This window comes from Dendrobates tinctorius, unplaced genomic scaffold (genome assembly GCF_039654945.1).
Source record: "Dendrobates tinctorius isolate UK_male_01 unplaced genomic scaffold, ASM3965494v1 ptg000203l, whole genome shotgun sequence".
Lineage (NCBI taxonomy): Eukaryota > Metazoa > Chordata > Amphibia > Anura > Dendrobatidae > Dendrobates > Dendrobates tinctorius.
In genome coordinates this window covers 1,415,913-1,441,487 of record NW_027361870.1, presented here as the reverse complement: position 1 = coordinate 1,441,487, position 25,575 = coordinate 1,415,913, and the positions used below count along the sequence as shown (strand labels likewise).

Below are 25,575 nucleotides of genomic sequence, written 5' to 3'. Positions count from 1 at the left end.
GCACTCCACATAGAGAATAATGGAGCCTCCAGCACCGACCTCCACCCGCAGAGCCGCACTCCACATAGAGAATAATGGAGCCTCCAGCACCGACCTACACCTGCAGAGCCGCACTCCACATAGAGAATAATGGGGCCTCCAGCACCGACCTACACCTGCAGAGCCGCACTCCACATAGAGAATAATGGGGCCTCCAGCACCGACCTCCACCTGCAGAGCCGCACTCCACATAGAGAATAATGGAGCCTCCAGCACCGACCTCCACCCGCAGAGCCGCACTCCACATAGAGAATAATGGAGCCTCCAGCACCGACCTACACCTGCAGAGCCCCACTCCACATAGAGAATAATGGAGCCTCCAGCACCTACCTCCACCCGCAGAGCCGCACTCCACATAGAGAATAATGGAGCCTCCAGCACCGACCTCCACCCGCAGAGCCGCACTCCACATAGAGAATAATGGAGCCTCCAGCACCGACCTCCACCCGCAGAGCCCCACTCCACATAGAGAATAATGGGGCCTCCAGCACCGACCTCCACCCGCAGAGCCGCACTCCACATAGAGAATAATGGAGCCTCCAGAACCGACCTCCACCCGCAGAGCCACACTCCACATAGAGAATAATGGAGCCTCCAGCACCGACCTCCACCCGCAGAGCCGCACTCCACATAGAGAATAATGGAGCCTCCAGAACCGACCTCCACCCGCAGAGCCGCACTCCACATAGAGAATAATGGGGCCTCCAGCACCGACCTCCACCTGCAGAGCCCCACTCCACATAGAGAATAATGGGGCCTCCAGCACCGACCTCCACCCGCAGAGCCACACTCCACATAGAGAATAATGGAGCCTCCAGCACCGACCTCCACCCGCAGAGCCGCACTCCACATAGAGAATAATGGAGCCTCCAGCACCTACCTCCACCTGCAGAGCCCCACTCCACATAGAGAATAATGGGGCCTCCAGCACCGACCTCCACCCGCAGAGCCACACTCCACATAGAGAATAATGGAGCCTTCAGCACCTACCTCCACCTGCAGAGCCCCACTCCACATAGAGAATAATGGAGCCTCCGGCACCGACCTCCACCCGCAGAGCCCCACTCCACATAGAGAATAATGGAGCCTCCAGCACCGACCTCCACCCGCAGAGCCACACTCCACATAGAGAATAATGGAGCCTCCAGCACCGACCTCCACCCGCAGAGCCGCACTCCACATAGAGAATAATGGAGCCTCCAGCACCGACCTCCACCCACAGAGCCGCACTCCACATAGAGAATAATGGGGCCTCCAGCACCGACCTCCACCTGCAGAGCCGCACTCCACATAGAGAATAATGGGGCCTCCAGCACCGACCTCCACCTGCAGAGCCCCACTCCACATAGAGAATAATGGGGCCTCCAGCACCGACCTCCACCCGCAGAGCCGCACTCCACATACATGGCTGCTCTGTGCTGTGCGCACAGGACCTGTGATGAGGTCACAGGAGGGGAGGAGACAGGGGTCACATGATCGGGGGCCCTGACACCTTACCTCCTGTGATCTCATCACAAGCCTTTGCACGCTACCAGCAGCATCAGCGTTCACGCTACTTGTAGATGCTGCTGGTAGCAGAGCACATAATGCCGCCCCCACGGTCACTCACTTTTAGGTGGGGAGAAGATGGAGTGCCATTGCAGCAGCCAGCAGGAATGTGGTGGGGGCCCCCTTAGAAGCTCTTGTGGTGGGGGCCCCGGGGCTGAAGCCCCGCCTGCCCTGCCTATAATCCGGCCCTGCGCGGTGGCGGATTATAATGGGGCAATTTACTGGCCTGGGCTGTGGGCCCCTTAACCCCACTGGGCCCGGGGCAACTGCCCAAATTGACCTCATTATAATCCGCCACTGCAGGTAACTGAGGTACTGAAAGCCACAGGCCGATAGGTAGCTGAGGCGCTGAAAGCCGTAGGCAGACAGGTAACTGAGGTACTGGAAGCAGCACACAGATAGCAGAGGTACTGGAAGCTGCAGGCAGACAGGTAGATGAGATACTGAAAGCCACAGGCACGTAGGTAGCTGAGGTACTGGAAGCCACTGGCAGACAGGTAACTGAGGAGCTGAAAGCTGCAGGCAGACAGGTAACTGAGGAACTGAAAGTCACAGGCAGACAGGTAGCTGAGGTACTGAAAGTCGCAGGCCGGTAACTGAGGGACTAGGGACATCTTGGAGACTGCAGACAGGGAACGGTGCACAGGCAAACTAAAAGTCTTAAATGCCAAGATACATGTGTGTGTCTTGGTGAGCCTTATATAGGTCCAGGCAAATGATCACATGGGATCACGCTGGGCCATCTGCAAAATTTGACATGGAGCACAACAGAGTGTAGCAGACCAGGGTGAGGGAAGAAAAGTCTGGATCCAATGCATAACAGTTAGACCGTTTATTGCTGACTGCAGAGTGAGTCAACTGAGAATCCATCAGGGAGCTAGTTATGATGGTCTGACAGTCTGTTTGTAACTGTTTCATCTCTATTTTTCTGAACTTCTCCCAGTGGATTTATGACCACACACCACATCAAAGTTAAATGTGTAGGGTAAAAAGAATACACCAAAATCCAAATGGTGGAAAATCTTTAATGAAACCAAACTGCAAAAATTAGTTTTGACCCCCAATAAATGCATATCAGTAAAATAAAAAAAATATAGCTTTCCCCTCGATGTGAACAACCCCCAAAACTGTGGCTGCATGGAATTTTTGGCCACAACACAGTTTTCCCGGCCAAAAATTACATCGCAACATAGTGCAAGTAAATGGAGACGTCTTGAGACCTGCAAAGTACGATGACCATGACAAGCAAGTGGCACAAAATACAAATAATTCCAACTTTCTGCGACTTGCTTGCCGTGTAGCCCCAGCCTTTGGGAGTTATGGTGAGCGTCTGAGTACCACAAGGTTTGGCAACACCTGACATACAGAAACATATATTTCATCTGTATTGCAGAGGATCCACGACAAGTACAGGACAAGCGCATGATTTCTAGGAGCTTCAAAGGGACTTGTTACAAAACCTCGCAGAAGCCGGTTCTGCTGTGCAGTTCTAGACCAGTCAGGACCAGCACATGCCATGTGAAAACCTAGAATGACTACTCAGAATTTACCAGGGCAAATACTTATTCCTACTGATTTCTATCGGATGGGATAACGTCGAGCTACATAGGTAGAATTATTATGGTCATTATTATTTCTATGGCCAGATTTAGGCTTTCTGCTAAGACCACATCAAGTCTACTAAAAAAGCTACAACTTTTCATAAAATCTTCATTATAGACTTTTTAAGATATTGCAAAATTGTAATGTTTTGTCTAGATACCAGGTAAGGAAATGTATGGAATTACCTCCTGTATAACCACTACGTAAAAGCCATTTTCTTGGGGGCAGTGGCCACACAATGGGCATGTAAATGTCTCCTGGCGTTGCATCATATGAGAGAGTGTGCACATGCCAGCTAAGATAATGTTCTTTATATAGTAGCACTAGATGCAGGAGCATGCAGGTCTGCACTGCTCTATATGGTAATACTGTATATTTAACTACTTAGTATTCCTTATGCTAAAGGATAATTGATAAACTGGAGAATATGTTCATGATGGCAAAAAAAGAAATCTATATAAATTATAGTCAAGGTATAATACAGCAAAAGTGTAGGAAGAATAGGTTGTTAATGTGGCTGACAGCTGGAATGGAGCAAACCAAAACTTGTCTTTTGTCACAACTCATCATGGCATTAGTGTTCTCACAACTTATTGCAGCCAGGTATCACCAAACAACGCTTCTTCAGGGGTTCGTAAAACGTCAGCTCCAGCATGCCTTACAGGCTGACTGTACTACAATATTATTCTTACTTTACACTGACTGTACAAGTAAACTACAGAAAGCACTCATCCTTGATCAGTTCTTCGAAACTGGCATCATTGTCATAAATAAGCCACCAAGACTATGTTCCCCTCGATGAGCTTTCAGTGAGTTGCAAATTTTCTGCACCTACACCCATTAAGTAAATTAGGTTACTTGCGTTTTTTTTCAAAAATACGCGGCCTCAAAAACTCATTGTGGGACTGTAGACAAAGAGAAAAAGAAAAAAACGTACCTGGCCAGATCCAAGAATGAGTCCATGGTCTCTTTATTAGTAGTGATGGTGGTTTCTATGCCCAGGGCATTAGAGTTCAGGGCACCGGCACCAGCTCCTGGTTTAATGATGAATCCCAAAGCAATTGCTAAACCTGAAGCCATAAGAGTGGTCACAAGAAAGTAGGCTACAGCAATACCACCCAGCTTGCCCAATGATCTGGTATCCAAACTTGCAGCACCAGAGATCAAGCTGCACACCACCAGGGGAAGGATGATCATCTTCAGCATCCTCAGTAGTAGTTCTCCAGGGAAGGCAAAATAGGTCATCTGGGCTTTGGTCAAGTTCATGTTCCTCACTGCTGTGCCCAGGCCAACTCCAACCAGCACCCCGGACACTGTGAGGATCACTATGGCATTCTTCCTCAGGAATTGGGCACATTTTTGTCCTGTCTTATTTTTGGCGGATTTGCCAGCATCTTCCACTTGACACTCAGTGTAGTCAGGGTACTTGTCAATGTGACCATTAGTCTCGCAAGGTTTCTCCATAATGGCTTGATGTGGTACTTTTCCCACAGTGGTGATAATGAGTGGGTCTTCAGGTCCAGATGCCCACAGTTGGGTGTGGGATGCTCCGCACAGTGGCAGAGCGCGCGGCTGTCAGGGCTTTGTGAGGTCTCCGGTTCCAGACACTCTGCTCAACTCATGAGGCTCTCACAACCACTAAGAGCTGCAGCTGAGGCTGATGCAACAGAGCTTCCTCCTCTCCCTCCCACCCATCTCTGTCTGAATATCCCTGCCTCCAGCTCCCTGTCTGTGCCAAGTCCTCCCCATCAAGCCCCTTATTTTCAGTGCGCAGTCTGCCAAGTAATAGGATGGATGAGCATGGCGAATACGGCTAAGCGAAACAAAGGACGTGATGTATAACGTAAATATAGACATAAAAACCCCCCACAAAAACACGCTATAAATCATCATAGGATCATAATAATAACCATTTATCGGCCCCTCCGAAAGCGGCAAAATATGCACGCCACATCCATTAGGGTGATCCATCGTCCGCCCTAGTAAATGCTATTTACATAATAAAAGGTAATAGGGAACATGGAGAATAGTACGTTTCACCTGCTGTGACCCTACGATGGGGCCCATCCTGACCAATGGCTGGATTCAAGGAGGTTGACCAATTTAAGCAATGGTTTCCATATATCTAACATTGCCACATTCACCCTACAGGTTCGCTGGTTTTGAACCGTCCAGAAATTCCAGGACAATCAATAAAAATAGGGCACTTTTTTGGTCCAGTCGGTAAAAAAAAAAAATTTGATGCGTCCGTGATTTTTTTCAAGCTGAAAAAACTTAAATAGATAATTTTGACTGTAATTTTCATCATTTTACAGATTACAGTGAATGCTGCTGATATCATTATATCAGAATTCTGGGCTGCAGACATGGGCCACTTATAATTTTAATGATTTCTGATGGTTTTCCAATGTGCCTGTTAAATATATTTATTGTCCGTAGTTTTTTGATAAGCTGTTCACAAAAAATAAAAAGTCAAGTTGGCTCCTCTGCATGTTCGCAGCCTGCTGATCAACATAATATACGATTTTTAGGAGTTCTCTAGTTCCACATGGGAAGACGAGTCATGCAGGAGGTACAGTGATGTGGATTGACTAGAATATATAGGATTTTTGTACAACCTTTTATATATATATATATATATATATATATTTTTTTTTTTTTTTTCAATTTTGTTTATCTCTGATTTTATATGTTGAGGCTGTACAATTTAGGGTTGAAATGATCTCTGCCTTGTATGACACTTTTTCAGAAGTATTAGTAATTATTGATTGCTATCGTTCACCTAAGCTATCATTGACATTTTCTAGTATTAAATATTATACCTAGGCTATCATTAACATTGGTCGGTTCCCACCGTCATGTTTTCTCTCATCCTTGAGAATTCGGTTGCTTATGCTAATCACACTCTGATTAATCTCTAATCGGCGTTTGATCAGAGTGTGATCCTAGTGTGCTCCAATTTTCTCAGATAAGAAGATGGAAAAAAAATCTCCATCTTTTCCATTGTGTCAGTCAGTGGAAATCATTCTGCACTCAATTTTCATAGTAGCCACCATAAGTGGAGATAAGCGACTTTGCCTTTTTTCGGGTCGAACGAAATCGGCTGACTATAGGGAAAAGTCGGGGTCCGACTGAAACACGAAACCCAATGCAAGTCAATGGGGAAGCAAAGTCGGCAGGGAGTGAAGGACAGGAAACACACCTACAGTGCCCATTTCAATGCCAAAAACATCAATTCTTATTACTGAAGCTTGTCAACCTTAATTTACTTTATAATAATAGTTACACATTGAAAACTGGGGGTTATTTGGCTAAAGTTGTGGGGGGATAGGGCTGGCGCCAGGTTTTCGTGTGCGCTGGGCCAAAGAGTTTCAGTGCGCCCTTTTAACACATACCACAATTCATAATGCTCCGATACGGCACAAAAATATAGGTATAGTACAATGAAAAATACTTCACTGCTTACATGACATGACTGTATCTATTTTAAATTCTACAATAGCTCAAAAAACAGACAGTATATTACTCCATACAGTATTATGGCCACCACCTAGTGCGCCATACAGAATAATGAGCCCCATATATGGTGGAGCAGGGAGAGGTAAGTATTGCAAGTGCTGTGGCCCTGAGCAAGCATGGGGGGCCCACTCGTGGGCAACAGCACTGGCACAGGGCCTCTCATAGTACGATGGTATGTCTGACGGCGAGTGGGCCCTCCCACCGGCAGAAACACTTTTGCGTACTATGAGGGGCCCTGTGCCACTGCCGTTGTCCACGAGTAGGACCCCCCCACCTGCTCAGGGAACCGGCACTTTCATCTGCACCTTCCTCTGTGTCACTGTGTAAGGTGGTATAGTATGCAGGAAGGGGCACCTGAGTTTCATCAGTGTCACATTCTGGCTCTGTAGAGTGCGAGGGGAATGTAGTGCTGTGGGTGAATGTACCAGCAGAATCATCTAGCAGTGGATGCACTCCATCTCCGATTCATGTTGGACTTGGGAATTCAGGATTTCACTTGATAAAAGAGGCATGGCATGTGAAAAGAGCTCCATGGAGTAATCTGAAGTGTGGTTTGCCGCATCCTTCACTTTTGGTGGGGGTGAAGGAGACAAGGAAATGGGTGGTTCCTGACCAGAAGCCTGCACTGACGAGTCAGTGCTTGCATTTTTTTAAACTTCAGAAGAGGAGGCGATAGAGCTGGAGGCTGTTTCGGCAATGTAAGGCAAAACCAGTTCCTGATGCTCCGGCTTTAAAAACAGTTTACCTACTCCCAGAAAAGGGAGCCTTAAAGGCCTTCTTGTGCCAGACGATGACGCAGGCTCAGCACCTCCTGCCTTAGCTGCTATTGTGCTTTTGCCAGAACCAGCCGATGCACCACCACCACCATCAGTACCAGCTGCGCCCCCCCGCCCACGTCCGCGGCCTCTTCCACCATACTTCCTCATGTTTGGGAAAATGTACCAAAAATACCAGCAGAGAAATGGTACTGTATGAGGAGCATACAGCTGTGCAAGGCGTATGTATCATAGAATCATAGAATCATAGAATCGTAGAGTTGGAAGGGACCTCCTGGGCCATCTGGTCCAACCCCCTGCTCAAAGCAGGATTCGCTAAATCATCCCAGTCAGATGTCTGTCCAGCCTCTGTTTGAAGACTTCCATTGAAGGAGAACTCACCACTTCTCGTGGCAGCCTGTTCCACTCATTGATCACTCTAACTGTCAAAAAGTTTTTTCTAATATCTAATCTGTGTCTCCTCCCATTCAGTTTCATCCCATTGCTTCTAGTCTTTCCTTGTGCAAATGAGAATAAAGTTGATCCTTCTACAATGTGACAGCCCTTTAGATATTTGTAGACAGCTATTAAGTCTCCTCTCAGTCTTCTCTTTTGCAAACTAAACATTCCCAAATCCTGCAACCTTTCCTCATAAGACAGGGTTTGCAGACCGGTCACCATTCTGGTCGCTCTTTTCTGAACTTGCTCCAGTTTGTTGATGTCTTTTTTAAAATGTGGTGCCCAAAACTGGACACAATATTCCAGATGAGGTCTGACCAAAGAGGAGTAGAGGGAAATAATGACTTCACGTGATCTAGACTGTATGCTTCTGTTAATACATCCTAGAATTGCATTTGCCTTTTTTGCTGCTGCATCACACTGTTGACTCATATTCAGTCTGTGATCTATTAGTATACCCAAGTCTTTTTCACATGTGCTGTCACTTAGCCCTATTCCTCCCATTCTATATCTGCTTTTTTCATTTTTATTGCCCAGATGTAGTACTTTGCATTTCTCCCTGTTAAAAACCATTCTGTTAGTTGCTGCCCACTTCTCCAGTTTATTTAAATCTTTTTGAATCCTCTCTCTCTCTTCTCTAGTATTAGCTATCCCTCCTAGCTTTGTGTCATCAGCAAATTTAATCAGTTTACCCTCAATTCCTTCATCTAAATCGTTGATAAAGATGTTGAACAATACAGGGCCCAGGACAGAGCCCTGTAAAAAGTGAAATCTCCGTATATATTTTGTGAGTCACAGACGCTCACCCAGTATGTATTTCACCGTATTCCAAAAAGCAGATATACGGTACTGTATCAGAAGTGTACAGCTGTATACGTTGTTGGTGAAACTGTCAGTCTCCGTGTATGTATTTACAGAGTGTCACACACACATGCTGACTCTATATAGATGTTACTGTAATAAGAACAGCAGATATACAATACTGTTTGAGAATCGGACAGCTCAATACGGTGTATGGAGAAATGGAAATGTCCGTATATGTATTTACAGAGTGTCACACACACACACGCTGACTCTGTGTAGATATGACCATAATAAGAACAGCAGATATACAATACTGTTTGAAAATCGGACAGCTCAATACGGTGTATGGAGAAATGGAAATGTCCATATATGTATTTACGGAGTGTCACACACACACGCTGACCCTGTGTAGATGTGACCGTAATAAGAACACCAGATATCCGATACTGTTTGAGAATTGGACAGCTCAATACAGTGTATGGAGAAATGGAAATGTCCGTATATGTATTTACGGAGTCTCACAGACACACGCTGACTCTGTGTAGATGTGACCGCAATAAGAACAGCAGATATACAATACTGTTTGAGAATCAGACAACTCAATTCAGTGTATGGAGAAATGGAAATGTTCGTATATGTATTTACAGAGTGTCACACACACACGCTGACTCTGTGTAGATGTGACTGTAATAAGAACACCAGATATACAATACTGTTTGAGAATCGGACAGCTCAATACGGTGTATGGAGAAATGGAAATGTCCATATATGTATTTACGGAGTGTCACACACACACACGCTGACTCTGTGTAGGTGTGACTGTAATAAGAACACCAGATATCCGATACTGTTTGAGAATCGGACAGCTCAATACGGTGTATGGAGAAATGGAAATGTCCGTATATGTATTTACGGAGTCTCACAGACACACGCTGATTCTGTGTAGATGTGACCGTAATAAGAACACCAGATATCTGAAACTGTTTGAGAATCGGACAGCTCAATATGGTGTACGGAGAAATGGAAATGTCCGTATATGTAATTACGGAATGTCACACACACACGCTGACTTTGTGTAGATGTGACTGTAATAAGAACACCAGATATCCGATACTGTTTGAGAATCGGACAGCTCAATACGGTGAATAGAGAAATGGAAATGTCCTTATATGTATTTACAGAGTCTCACAGACACACGCTGATTCTGTGTATATGTGACTGTAATAAGAACAGCAGATATACAATACTGTTTGAGAATCGGACAGCTCAAGATGGTGTATGGAGAAATGGAAATGTCCGTATATGTATATACGGAGTGTCACACACACATGCTGACTCTGTGTAGATGTGACCGTAATAAGAACAGCAGATATACAATACTGTTTGAGAATCGGAAAGCTCAATATGGTGCATGGAGAAATGGAAATGTCCGTATATGTATTTACGGAGTCTCACAGACACACGCTGACTCTGTGTGATGTGATCGTAATAAGAACAGCAGATATACAATACTGTTTGAGAATCAGACAGCTCAATTCGGTGTATGGAGAAATGGAAATGTCCGTATATGTATTTATGGAGTGTCACACACACGCTGACTCTGTGTAGATGTGACTGTAATAAGAACACCAGATATACAATACTGTTTGAGAATCGGACAGCTCAATACGGTGTATGGAGAAATGGAAATGTCCGTATATGTATTTACGGAATGTCACACACACGCTGACTCTGTGTAGATGTGACCGTAATAAGAACACCAGATATCCGATACTGTTTGAGAATCGGACAGCTCAATATGGTGTATGGAGAAATGGAAATGTCCGTATATGTATTTACGGAGTCTCACAGACACACGCTGACACCTCTATGCGGTGTATGTATGGAAAAATGTTAATTTTTTTATGGAGTCACACACATAGCATGTATTTGTCAGTGATACCAGCCGGTACACAGTAGTGTGTGAGGAGCGTACACCTCTATACGGTGTGTGCAAAAATTTACGCTCAGTAACTACTGTGCAGAAAAAAAGAAATAAAAGTATTTTTGCTTTGAAAAAAGCAGTCTGCACAGCAGTGTGCACACAGCAGTGCAGCTATCAGGTAGCCTTATAAGGCAGCCTAATAACCACCAGCGCTGCTGCACACAAAAGTGCAAAAAAATGAGCGCTTGGTAACTGTGCGGAGAAAAGGAATAAAAGTATTTTTGCTTTTAAAAAAGCACTCTGCACAGCAGTGTGCACACAGCAATGCAGCTATCAGGGAGCCTTATAAGGCAGCATAATCACCAACAGAGCTGCTGCACACAAATATAGCCTCCCCTGTCACTGCACACTATACAGTTGTGTTGTACAGTGAAAATCGCTGTCAGCAGAAGCAATAGTTTTTTCCTGCCTAAACACTCTCCCTATTGAGAACGAGCAGCAGCACCTCTCCCTATGCTAAGATCGGCAGAAGTAATATGGCGGTCATGGCCTTTTATAGCCACTGTGACGCCACACAAAGCCAGCCAATCACTTGAATGCCCTTCTCTAAGATGGTGGTGAAAAAACACTGCCACAGATAGAACATTACAAAGTGTTGAGGGCATTATAGCCTAAATGTTGTAAGTAGTCTGCATTTTTTTCTCTACTGTTTTATGCAAATGTTCGTTTTCCCTCTAGAACTGTTCAGGAGTGGGCGGACTTCTGTAGAGAGATCAGCATTTTTTTGTGTGCTCTGCCCAAATAAAATATCTGTGTAGGATGCCCCCTCTTCCCTATAATCTAAGGGGTAACAGTTCTCCTTGTGGAGAGTGGCATGCCAGAGTAAGGAGACTTATTAGCCTCATTAAAGTGTCGATATTGACTTTCAAGATTGCTATTTCCAATAAGGGGCAGTAGAGTTCAAGTCCTCTTTCTCTCTGAAGAGGCAAGTTGTATATTTAATTTACCAGAGGAGCATTGTATGACTTATAAGTCTCCTTACCTTGGCATCATACAGGGGATATTTGTGGATATTGTCCACGCTGCTGAACAAATAGAAATCTGGACGTATTGATGAAAAGAAATGGTGGCTTAATTCAATGCATTTCAAAATGTATATATGACTTCTTACTCAGGAAATTCCACATACATATGTGTGACCGTTATATGCCTTATCAAAGGGTGAGCAATTTTCTGAATAATGGATTCTGAAATGGTCAGATAAGATCCTATTTGCCCTTCTTCTCTCCTATGATTTTCTTGCTTGATACTTACCCTGGCATGTCACTCTCCACAAGGCGAAATATTACCCATTAGAGCAGTGTCAGAGGCCTCCATACAGCCAAATAAGGTATCATGCTTTGCACTGATGATAAGCAACACCCTGAAACATTGTGTCTGCAAACTGAGATTCTGGTTTGGCGTTTATTCTAAGTCATAATACAAGGCTTGTTAAAGGGTCAGTATTACGTTTTAGGATTGCCACTTCCAATAGGTGGCACTAGAGTTAAAGTCCTCTTTCTCTCTGAAGAGGCACTTTGCATACCCCCTTACATAGCCACTTCATGTCCTCTCAGAGGCAGACGGAGGCAGGGACACTGTGAGATGATCTCTCCTCCACCCTGTTCACCTCTCACAGCACGAGTTTCCACTGAATGAGAGATAGTGGCCCCATACACAATAGATAGCTGTCAGTCCAATGATGGTATTGCCAGCAACTATTTCTCCAGACTTCCCCTACACACACCGCCGACTGCTTCTGGTTTTCTACCATAAAAAGGCTGGTAAACTCCCCTGCTGACAATTTATCTCACCGGCAATAAAAGGATCAGCAATCTGAAAGCGGACATGCAGGATCCTAATCTGGAGGCCTCAATTTACATTTGTTAGTTTTTTCCTCCAATTTTTCTAAAACTTCCTCACTTTTTAATTTTTTCTTCAACTTACGAGGATTTGTTTTTCGTAGGACGAGTTGTAGTTTTGTTTGACACCATTCATTTTGCTAAAGCTCCCACACTCATACTTTCCTCATCACTGACCTCTCCAGATACCTTGCTACTTCTTTCCGCCATTGTACACTACATCTCTGGCCTCTTCAGTACAGACCAGAACTTCTGGATATGTCAGGGCCATGGAGGTCACTGCGCATTGAAAGATTGCAGTGGATATCTTGAAGTCATAACCTTCTTACAATATGCAGAGACCTCTGAGGCATGGATTTGATCAGAAGTCCTGGCCTATACTGAATAGGATGGAGATGCGGCATGTGACAGCGGAAAGAAGAGGACCAGGTGGCTTGCTTTCAGAGATTGATATGACAGGTTGATTAAACGGTTAAACTGCAGCAATGTTATGATAGTATAGCAACTCACTCAGGAAAATAGGTAACACACTAAAAAACTGCAACTGACCCTGCTGGATCCTGTACAGACAAGAGATCCTCCTGATCCCACAGTTCGTAGTGGTTTCCTGCTTGAGCTGAGATAGCCCTAACCACAGACTATACGATGGCAACTCGGACCTATGCTGCCTGAAAAGCCGTTGAGTGCTTCACATTCTTCCTAAAGAACTGGAAGGCAGAGCAGAGTGCAAATTACCTACAGAAGGGACAGTGAGCTGAAATAGGAAGAGATCCCACAGTGAGTAAAACAAACTACAGAATACAAACTAAATAATTAGATAATTACTGTTAGAGAATATACCACCTAGCTCCTAAAAATAAACAGAAGATAGGTGCAGTGTAAAGACCATAAACAACAAAGAGATAAACCCCAGCTGGTGTTTCACTGATTGGCTTAAACTCAGCAGTATGGCTGGACATTCAAATGAGACTATCACCAGCCAGAAATACCAGGAGGGGGAAAGTATGTATAGCTGCACCAGAAAGATGATAGGGCATACAAATGAGTAAATTAAAACACCTGTTACCCTAAAAAGACTGAAGCAAGGATAACAGAAACTAAACACCAAGAGAAAAGGTGTGTTTGCTCTGGCTCAGCAGACAGAGAAATCAACCACAAAGCACAAGCTCAAGAGTTCAAATCCAGACGCATAAGAAGCAACTGGAGCTTGTTCCAGTCGCTGCTATTAAAGGCAGATGCTAGCTGTGTAACACATCTCCCAGGTTCCTGATCCCACTCCATTCATGCCTAGGTCATGCAGGATGTACTATAATGTCCTACATCAGGAAAAGTGAACGTGTCAGCACGTTTTTACAAATGGAAGTAGTGGTATGACTGAGTACATGCTTGTCCCCCAATAAAAATGATACCTTTTGTGTAGAGATCTAATGTGCCAGTCATGAGAAATATATTCTATAAAGCATATGCAAATTAGGCTGCAAATGCACTGGGGGTGTGTCAATGCATTCAGACTGCTTCTTCTAAGTCCATTGACACAAATCGATGCAGTGACATCCAGATTTGTATATGGCTTATATACTGAATTTATCATGACTGCTACATTGGATCCAGGTATGGACTGGGACTGAAATTCAGCCCTGGCATTTGAAATCACACAGGCCCATGCTGTCTCCATCCCCAAGCACCAGATGCAGTATATTACTAATATTACCCTGGATGGAGTGACAGAGTCAGCGACTTTGTGCTTCGTCACAACTCTTGACAGTATGGGTGTCTTGAGAACACTGATACTGTTAACAAAATTGGCCCACGACCAGACAGGCCCTTCTGGCATTTGCCAGAATTGCCAGATGGCCAGTCCGGCCCTGATTGGATCTTTTCTAAGATGATATGGTTTATAACTTTAAATGTGCTGACAGGTTTCCTTTAAGTTAACCCATAACAGCCAGACTATAATCATTTAATATACACTGATGTTTTATTTTTCTCCTGAAACCTAGCAATTCCCAATAAATCCTCTCTTATTTCTTCTAGTATTAAACCTACTCTTTGCTCTGTCAGTCATGCAAACCCCATCATTCTCTGACTACTACTGCCTTTTGGCCTACAATTTAATTGAATGTCAGGTAAGATTTATTGTTCTGTAGAGGCACATTACTGTCTGAAGGAGAAAGCTTGGATTTGGAAACATTGCTCTCTGATCTATTTCTGAAGTTGGATATTCATATCACTACGTTATAGTTATTACGTAGCCATTCAGTTAAAGGGATGGTCTGGTACCTAAAATTTCCTTTCTACATATCTATGCTTTATACCCTAACCACTTTTTTAATGTGCTTAATTACATTTCTCTATCTAGCTAATCCCTAAATATGTTTTTTTTCTGCCCTTCCTGTGACATTTAGTTTGGGAGGACACTCACACAGTATGTAACAGGAGGCTGGCGCTGCACTCACTTCCCTACAGCGTAAATTGCCCCTCCTGGAACAGGACGTCATCAGGGGACAGCACAGCTGTTACTCACTACCATGGCCGGACTGGTCATCTGGCAATTCTTGCAAATGCCAGAAGGGCCTGTCTGATCATGGGCCACCTTGTCTTCTACATTGTTAGCAGAATCGGTGTTCTCAAGACACTCATACTGTTGTGACGGAGGTATCATTAGAAATATTGGTCTTGTAGGAAATCTTGCTTTCCTCCATGCAGGGTAATATTAGTAATGTACCCATTTGGTGCTTGAGGATGGGGACGGCATGGGTCTGTGTGATTTTCTATTGCCAGAGCTGAATTTCAGCACCAGTCCATACCTGCTCATTACACTTTCTTGCAGAACCGATTATGAAGATGCCTCCGTTGCTAGAATCTGTGGGAAATGTGAGTGCAGCGCTGGCACTCTGCTTCTGTCTCCACCCCAGCTTATAACTGTAAAACCATACGTCATCAGATGGATGACATAGAAGCAGTGAGTGACACAGAACTGTAGGGTAAAATCAACCTGTTTGACCCAATGAGGCTTGTGTATTTACTATTCACATCTGCTGTAGAATGGTGGTATAATCCTGTTATGAAGATTATTACATGTTATGAGTCCTAGGTCTCTTGTATTCAGTCTCTACCTATCTAGCCTGACTGACGACAGCTTGTACTAGGCAGTGTGTAGGGAAGGAGGGTCACTGAGGAGCTGTCAATCAGACTAGGCAGGCAGGCAGGGATTATACAGCCATTCTGACATGGATTTTCAAAATAAATACACCAACCTCATCAAGTCTAAGGCTAGTTTCATGCAAAACAGAAGCCGCGGAGACACCATCACATGTTTCTCAACGCAAGCAATGACCAGCCAGGTCTTTCCCCGGGAAGGAACAACCACGGGAAGGGCAGTCTCCAATGAAGGAAACCACCTATGCCAAAACATGGTATCCACCCACAGACAGCTGTTTCGGGGTATTGCCCCTCATCAGTGTGGAGTAGGAAACTGGATGGTAGGAGCAATGCCTAGTAAAGGACTGTGAAAATGAGGATGAATGAACTCATGGAGATCAACATCCAACACTGCGGAGACACCATCACGTGTTTCTCAACGCAGTGATTCTAGAGCACTGCCCCTATCCCTTATGGGAAATATGCAAAACATGCAAAACAGAAGCCGCGAAGACACCATGACATGTTTCTCAACGCAAGCAATGACCAGCCAGGTCTTTCCCCGGGAAGGAACAACCACGGGAAGGGCAGTCTCCAATGAAGGAAACCACCTGTTGATCTCCATGAGTTCATTCATCCTCATTTTCACAGTCTTTTACTAGGCATTGCTCCTACCAGCCAGTTTCCTACTCCACACTGATGAGGGGCAATACCCCGAAACAGCTGTCTGTGGATGGATACCATGTTTTGGCATAGGTGGTTTCCTTCATTGGAGACTGCCCTTCCCGTGGTTGTTCCTTCCCGGGGACAGACCTGGCTAGTCATTGCTTGCGTTGAGAAACATGTGATGGTGTCTCCGCGGCTTCTGTTTTGCATGTTTTGCATATTTCCCATAAGGGATGGGGGCAGTGCTCTAGAATCACTGCGTTGAGAAACACGTGATGGTCTCTGCAGTGTTGGATGTTGATCTCCATGAGTTCATTCATCCTCATTTTCTAAGGCTAGTTTCAGACTAGAGTTTCCAGGCACAGCGCAGGGCTGCTGCTAAGCCCTGCCCCTGGCCACACCCCCTCCTGTCATCTCCTCCTCCGATCACATGACTGTGCATGCGATCAGCATACCCTATACTTAGCGTTGGGTGCGCTGATCGTGCGCTGGTCTGATTTTGCTGGCGCTACGCCCAGAGCACAAAAATGCAACACAGCGCGTTTTTGTGCGCTGGGCGCAGCGTCAGCAAGATCAGACCAGCGCACGATCAGCGCACCCAACGCTAAGTATAGGGTATGCTGATCGCATGCACAGTCATGCGATCGGAGGAGGAGATGACAGGAGGGGGCACAGCAGGGGGCGGGGCTTAGCGGCGGCCCTGTGCTGCGCCCGAAAACGCTAGTCTGAAACTAGCCTAAGAGGTCTATTTAGTATGTATGCAATTTGCATTATAAGATCTGGTGACAGATAAATTTTCAGGAAGTAACTAAACAAAGTAGTTATTCCAAACCGCATTATATTTCACAAAACTCCGTAAATGCATAGTTATTATTAATATCCAGAGAATGCCCAACATAAAGATTCTTTCTTGTGCATTTCTGTCATCGGGTACTTAGTTAACACTATTTTGATCAAAAGAGCATAAAAGACTTTACACGGCGACAAGATGTACCCAATCGGGATGGTCCCTAACTCTTGTATTTCAACTCACCATTTGTCAGTAGGCTTCAAAATAGATAATGGGTGAGCAGGACCCAAACCCGACTGTTCAGACACCTGCCCATGGAAAGCTATAGAAACAAAATGCCAAGCCAAAAAAGGGAGAGCCGCCTTGTATGTACAAAGTGCGGTGGCCTCACGGATTTAGAACACTATTAACCCCATATCTGCAGGTTAATAGTGGTTTTTTTTACATGACAGGATCCATTTAATGTAGCCGACAGAATATAGAGTCTACAGTGAACAGATGAATAGTTTATCCTAAGTGTAGTATGCACTTCACGTCCATGGTGGAGACACAGCAGAGCTATGCTGGAAGGCAGGCAGCTGACATAGACTGGGCATGCTCGGCCAAGAGCTCCAGCAGGATGGACTGGAGGCGAATAGCCTTGAGGAGGCATCCTTAGTGGGAAGTGAGCTATCTAAGCAAAATGGGGTATCTATAACAATGTGGACATGTGACTTGGCAGTAGTTGGGTATCACTGCGGCTAGTGATTGGCTGCAGCCGTCATGTGTCCTTGCTGCAATGTCATCCCTGGGGCAATAAGTATTGTTATGGGCATGGGACTGGGAAGCATTGGATCCCAAGTGGAGTGGGGTCAATGAATAGGATTTCTTTTGCAATTTTATAACCTAATTTTATAAGTTAGCTCCTTAGCTCCCCTATAGTGAGTATCTAGGAAAAGCCGAGCACGAACATTAACAAGCAGTTACTGCACATGCTCAGCCACGTCCATAGACTTCAATAGGCTCCCCTGACTTTAGTAGACCTCTTAGAAGCCTATGAGAAGCAGAGCATGCGCAAATCGCGGAGGAGAACTGCTAAGGCTAGTTTCACACTAGCGCTTCTGCCGTCTGCGCACGGCCGCCGATAAGCCCTGCCCCCTGCCGCGCCCCCTCCTGACATCACCGCCTATTATCGCACATGGCCGCATGCGATCTGCGCACCCTATCTTTAATATAGGGTGCACAGACTGTGCGCTGACCGTGCGCTAGTAGGATTTTTGAGTGCGCTGCGCACTTTTGTAGGTGAGCCGGTGTGCGCCGAACGCAGTATGTTGCATATTGGCGCGCTCGCCGCACCTTCAAAAGTGCGCAGCACACTCAAAAATCCTACTAGCGCAGGTCAGCGCACAGTCTGCGCACCCTATATTAAAGACAGGGTGCGCAGATCGCATGTGGACATGTGCGATAATAGGCGGTGATGTCAGAAGGGGGCGCGGCAGGGGGCAGGGCTTATCGGCGGCCGTGCGCAGACGGCAGAAACGCTAGTGTGAAACTAGCCTAAGAAAGCAAAACAGTCACTTTCGCCCTCACCGTGAAAATACTGTCAAAACTTTCACTACGGGCTAAATGTATTTTATATGACCTAAAACTCAATGTTTGCAATTAAATTAAGGTGTGGTAATGAAAAAAAAGTTAAACTTTTAGACATTATCATAGAGTTTAAAGTTCAGTGTAGGAAACACAGACCATATAAGATACATTATAACATTCGCCCACACAGAGATTTCACCATACTTAGCTAAAAAAAATGCCAAATTTAGTTCAAGGGCACATGTCTCCAGGGTGCACAGGTCATTGAACCCATTAAAGTCAGCTGTCTCATTCTCACACACACAGGGTGTACCAAGAGATCATGCAATGTCCTGTATTCATTTTTGGGAATGTTTCCTAAGCAAACAAATGGAAAAGCCAATGTATACATAAAGGGATATACATAGCATTGCCTCCCAGGGCACAGTAGGTGAACCTGTACTCAATATTTGGCTGTTTGTCACATTCACCATCATCTATCCAAAAGCATTCATTTCAATTAAACATAAGTGGCAAAAAAAACCCAGATTAGTTGACTATTTCATTAGTATGACAACTATGTGTTAGGATTTTTGCACGTTGACCATATTTATATTACGTGGAATGTCTTTATTTTTTTCTACGACTTTTGCACAATAAGAAATCAACTTTAATTATAAGTGTATTATTTGTATTGATTTTACTTGGCTAGCATCATCATATTCTGCAGCACTTTACCAGCACCATCATCACTGTCCCCATTGGGGCTCACAATCTAAATTCACTGTCGGTATGTCACCAACACAAACACGTGAAGAACATAGAAACTCCCTGCAGATGTTGTTTTTGGAGAGATTTGAACCCAGGACCCCAGCGCTGCAAAGCAACAGTGGTAACCACTGAGCCACCATGTCTGTGTTTCTGTAATGATGACTTTCTCCGCTGACTTCATAGCCTGCAGTTATGTCTTCTATGTGTAAGAAAACTCTTCATCTGCAACATCCAAGATCAGACTGATTAAATTGGTGTACCCTTGCAAGCTATTTAGTAATGTCGTGTTATACACATTATCACACTTTTTGCTTTTCATTTGATAAATCCACCGTTTTGTGTCTGCTTAATAAATCTATACATTATATGCAAGTGTAATAAATTATAGCTCAAAAATGTATTTATTTATATATTTTATTTATTAGACCACCGGCAGAAGTGATCCCACCGCCGGTGCAGGACCAGGTAAACCCAGTTTCCCAGTTTCATATCTAGAAGGAACCAGACTTGTTCCAGGATGATAATCCTCATTATGAGACATTTGTGTGAACGGCTTCATCTGTTTTAAGACTTGCGTAGGCAGATCTTCACGTTCAGGGTCTTGACTATCTTACTTTTTTCTGTATTCCAACTTTCCTACAGATAAGTGTGTAGAAAACTGTTGATGTGTCCATTGAAAACATATTGCGATCGGCACCTAAGAACAGGAGACACAAAATAAGTAATTGTAACATGATCTATATATATATAAATGAGTGTATGTATGTATGTGTGTGTGTATCAAGCCATGCCCACTCCTCATAGCCACACTCACTCCACACGCAAAGCCCTGTATAATAAATATCTAACATATACATTTATATATAATAAATATCTAATCTAATATTTATATCTAATATATATATATATTTCATAGGCACAACAGGTTACACTGCCTGTGTAACCCATAGCAACCTATCACTAAGTGTCTTTCATTTCACCGGAGCTGTTTAAAACATGAAAGCTGAGCTGTGATTGGTTGCTACGAGCAACAGTTTTCCTTGTAGACAGTTGTGATAACCAAGGCCTATTATTCTTATCCATTCTATGGTGTTATCGTCCTTCTGTAAAGCTATAAATAACACAATTTATTACCGTGCCGACACAGACCACCCTATGACACAGACTGCAGGGGGAGCCCAGAATCAGGAACTTCTCTTTGTCTGGCATGAAGCATCTCATTATCGTAAAACTTCAAACACAGATTAAAAAAAGAAACACAAGACAGATTTCTACAACCCAGGTATTATTTTAATTGGTGTAATAGCGCCAACCTGACAATGCCTGGTTCACTTTAAACTTATTTATACAGCTACAACTAATGCTACTCTAAATTCGTCCTTCTTTCCAATTTATAACTAAATGGTATTACACTCAGGGGGTGGAGCGGCCGCACTGAAATGCTCTGTGCTGAGGGGACACTGTGCCTCCACCATGTACAGACGGGAGGAAACCTGGAGATGACATACAGGTATATACTATATACAGGGGAGATGACATACAGGTATATACTATATCAAACAATGTAGAATTGATCTTCAGCTCACCTGGTTCAGCCTGCCCAGTCCTCCTTTCCATAATCTCGGTGCACGGAGTGGATCCATCCCCATCTGGGAGAAATACTCAATGAAAAAAAGTTTTTTTGGTTCCAGCACACGATGTGAAAAAATTAAGAAAAGCCTTTATTTAGTCCATAATTAAAAAATGCAATTCCAGTGATGATAAAAGCATGTGTAGGCTTACACATTTCGGATCATATTTGACCCTTAATCATAGCATAAAATACTGAATAAATGTTGCACTTATCAAGGAAAAGCAACCAGAGAAGGCTGTCTTGGGTAACACCCACCAAAATCAGCTGTGAAACTGACATCACTAATTCAAAGTTAACAATAGTACCTCACTGGTTTAACCCTATGATGCATTCATCTTATACAAACATATTACAATGTGAATTCTCACTTAATAATAATCTGATGATTAAACCAAAAAAAATTTTTTTCATTGAGTATTTCTCCCAGATGGGGATGGATCCACTCCGTGCACCGAGATTATGGAAAGGAGGACTGGGCAGGCTGAACCAGGTGAGCTGAAGATCAATTCTACATTGTTTGATATTGTTACTGTCTGAACTTTTTTCGTGCTCCCTGGTTTATTAACGCTGAAGGAATTTTTTATCCTTCATCAATAACAGCGTTACAGCTGCCCATAGGAGTTATAAGTGTTTGTTGCACTCTCCTAATTCCCCTTTCATTTGTATTATATATTTTCTGATAAAATGGAAGTCACTTTCAAGGACACTTTATTCCTGAGTTTAAATGACAAATCCAAATTGGAAAAAGTGGCAACTATAGTCTCCAAAAATAAGGGAAATCCCAATATGGAAGGTCAGGCAGATTTAAGACATAACATGCAACAATTGGAAAAATTCTTGTCTACACGCCTGAGAACCTGGTGGGATCATATCATGCTTGAAAAGTATGTAGAAAATTTGATGATTCCCAGAGGACTGAGAATAAAAAAACAGTCTACTGTTCGATTTGATGAAGTTTTCCAAAAAGAATGGAATGACATTTTGACGGGATGTTCCCTTAAGCTTATGGAGCTTCTTATAGATTATGAACAAAAAAAAGTGAAAGATCTTGATTTAAAAATTAAAGAAATTGAAAATTCTTTGACAGAATCTTTTGATAATGCCACATATAAGAAACTGAGATCTGACATTATGGATAGATTGGATAAATTAGAGGACATTATTGTTGAAAATAAACAGAAAAAATATGAAAGAGATGTCAAAGATTTTGAGACCGGACATGTGTACGACTGGCGACCCCCGCAAAGACCTTATAGAAATTTTAGGTTTTCTAAGAAACCAAAATCTATTTTGAAAGGTCAAAGAGCTAATAGGATTTCAGAAGGTGGAGGAACATCACGAGTTACTTTCAGCTCCTCTGAACTTGAAACGACTGATGGAGAAACGGAAGAAGATGAAAATGATTGCTATAGTTCAGGGGAAGGATCTAGTGGGGCAAAAAACGGTGTAACCCCAATTATAGATCCAAATCAAAATCCTATAGAAGAGCGGGGCGTAAGCACAGAGTTAAAACACAGAAAATACAATTACAGAACGAGGTATCGCAAATAAATCAGTTTACGGTTCTAAATCAATCTGCATGTATCCTTACTAATAATGAATTGAAAGTACTGCGCAAAGGGCTCAATTTTGTGCCTAAGAATAATGGAGATTTTTTTTTCTACAATTTTGGATGTCAACAAATTTGTGAGAAGATTAACTATCAAGAAACATTTTTTTGATCAGGAGCAATCAGCTGCTGAAATCAACACTCCTCTCTTACCAGTTAATGAATATGCAGGACTTACCTTCAGAGAACAATTTCCCTTGACTGAACTTAATTCCTTATCTGATTCTTCACAAAGGGACAATTTTGTCAGTGACAATAGTGTGGTCTCTAGAGTGCCAAATGTGGATTTTTATCCCTTACAATCAAGAGTCCCCATTATGGATGAATTTCAGCTCTCTGTGGAACGGGAATTAAAATCTGTATTTTCTGATAATAACAAGGGGGATAATTTATCTAAGGGAGAAAGAAAAGCTCTAAAAAACATACAAAATAATCCAAACATTGTAGTGAAGAATGCTGATAAGGGGGGATCAGTGGTAATATTGGATAAGACCCTATATGTAAGAGAGGTTAATAGTATTTTAAATGAAAGTCATGCTTACAAGAAAATAGATGGAGATCCAACGGAAACTATAAAAATTAAATTGGAAAAATTTTTACAAGAAGGATTAGATCTAGGCATTCTTAATTTAAAACAAAAAGAATTCTTATTACCAGTAAATCCCAAAATTCCCATTTTTCATGCCCTACCTAAAACCCATAAAGGGCTTTTTCCTCCTCCTTTCAGACCTATAGTGTCAGGTGTGGATTCATTATTGGAAAGACTAGGTTCTTGGTTAGATGAGAGATTGCAACCATTGGTAGTTATGTCACCTAGTTATTTGAAAGACAGCAAACATGTGCTATCAGTAATGTTAAATCAGAATTGGGATGAGAATTTCATGTGGATGACTTGTGATGTTAAAACACTGTATTCTTGCATTCCACATAATTTAGCTATGCAAGCATTGACAGATCAACTAAATATATATTCCAATTATTCTGATGTAATGAAAGAATATATTTTAGATGTTACTCTATTTTTGCTTCAAAACAACTACTTTAGATTCTCCCGCCAGTTCTATGTGCAGTGTCAGGGTTGTTCTATGGGAGCCAAATTCTCCCCATCCCTGGCTAATCTGTACATGAACTGGTGGGAGTCGAAATTTATTTATTCTGAATTTAATCCTTATTCAGATTATATAGAACAATATTTATGATTCATAGATGATATTTTGATAGTGTGGAAAGGACCAGATGACCTAGTGTCCAGCTTTAAAGATTATATTAATGATAATAATCTAAATCTGTCTTTCGTAGTAGATACCAATAGGGATATGATTTCCTTTCTCGATATACAATTGGGTGGTGATAGTCTGAAGAAAAAAGTAGATTGTCAGCTTTTTCGTAAAAAAATTTCAGGAAATTCGATTTTGCATGCTTTTAGTCAACATCCACAACATGTGATTAGGAATATCCCCACAGGGGAATTTATCAGAGCCCGTAGGTGTTGTACCGATGACAGCAAGTATAAGGAAGAATGTGATAATATTAAAAAAAGGTTACAACACAGGGGTTATAATCTTAAAATGGTTAAAAAAGCTGAAACTAAAGCCAATGAAAAAAGCAGAGATCAGTATTTATTCCAGTCGAAAAAATCAGATAAGAATGATTTTTCTAATGAGATGATTTTTTCTACTACGTATCATAGTAATTATTACAAAGTAATTAATGTTGTTCGTAAACATCTACCATTATTAACTACTGATAGTACACTTAGGGAAATTTTGAAAAATGGTTGCAAATTTGTCCCCAAAAAATCTTTGACGATAGGAAATATAATCTCTCCTAGTGAACTCAGTGAGAACACAGATAAAATAGGTTGTACATGGTTATCTACTAAAGGTTCATTTAGATGCGGGCAGAAGTTATGTGGTTTATGTAAATTCATGATAAATAATAATAAGTCTGTTATAAGTAATGAGGGTCAAGTATTTAAGCTCAAAACTTTTATGAATTGTGCCACTGATTACTGTGTTTATATCATCTTTTGCACGACATGCAGAAAACAGTATGTAGGATCCACAAGTCGTAGCATAAGAAAAAGATTGTCGGAACACATTTATGACATCAATAATATTACTACCCGTAGTCTTTCGGGGGCTTCTAAACATTTTTTGCATGAACATAAGGGAGAATTGAATAGCCTGCGAGTAAGTGCTTTGGAATTTGTTCCTGCTCCTCGGCGTGGTGGCGATAGAATTTAATTACTCCAGATGATTGAAGCTCGATGGATACTAAAACTAAATACTAGATATCCAGCAGGATTAAATTTGAAGCATGAATTGATGTATCTATATTAATATTTTTTTTTTTTTTTTTGGAGGTTTTTTTTTTTTTTCTTCTTTGCCGGGTGCGGTGGTATGTGTCTTTAATCCCAGCCACTAGGGAGGTTGAAGTTTGTTTGTTTTTGGTTTAATCATCAGATTATTATTAAGTGAGAATTCACATTGTAATATGTTTGTATAAGATGAATGCATCATAGGGTTAAACCAGTGAGGTACTATTGTTAACTTTGAATTAGTGATGTCAGTTTCACAGCTGATTTTTGTGGGTGTTACCCAAGGCAGCCTTCTCTGGTTGCTTTTCCTTGATAAGTGCAACATTTATTCAGTATTTTATGCTATGATTAAGGGTCAAATATGATCCGAAACGCGTAAGCCTACACATGCTTTTATCATCACTGGAATTGCATTTTTTAATTATGGACTAAAGAAAGGCTTTTCTTAATTTTTTCACATCGTGTGCTGGAACCAAAAAAACTTTTTTTCATTAGGTATATACTATATACAGGGGGAGATGACATACAGGTATATACTATATACAG

General features: G+C 42.6%; 1 protein-coding gene and 1 long non-coding RNA gene across 2 annotated transcripts in view; both read right to left on the bottom strand.

The window, feature by feature from the left end:
- Nucleotides 1-4,862, bottom strand: part of SLC1A4 (solute carrier family 1 member 4) — a 45,543-nt gene extending 40,681 nt beyond the window's left edge. Inside the window, exon 1 of the mRNA XM_073553774.1 lies at nt 4,127-4,862. Within this exon, the coding sequence (XP_073409875.1) occupies nt 4,127-4,653 (527 nt within the window). The 5' untranslated portion in view covers nt 4,654-4,862. The remainder of the gene's footprint in view (nt 1-4,126) is intronic.
- Nucleotides 4,863-19,867: 15,005 nt separating this feature from the next.
- LOC141057242 (uncharacterized) overlaps nt 19,868-25,575 on the bottom strand; it is a 37,744-nt gene continuing 32,036 nt past the window's right edge. Inside the window, exon 2 of the long non-coding RNA XR_012222014.1 lies at nt 19,868-20,164. This is a non-coding gene — a long non-coding RNA (uncharacterized lncRNA). The remainder of the gene's footprint in view (nt 20,165-25,575) is intronic.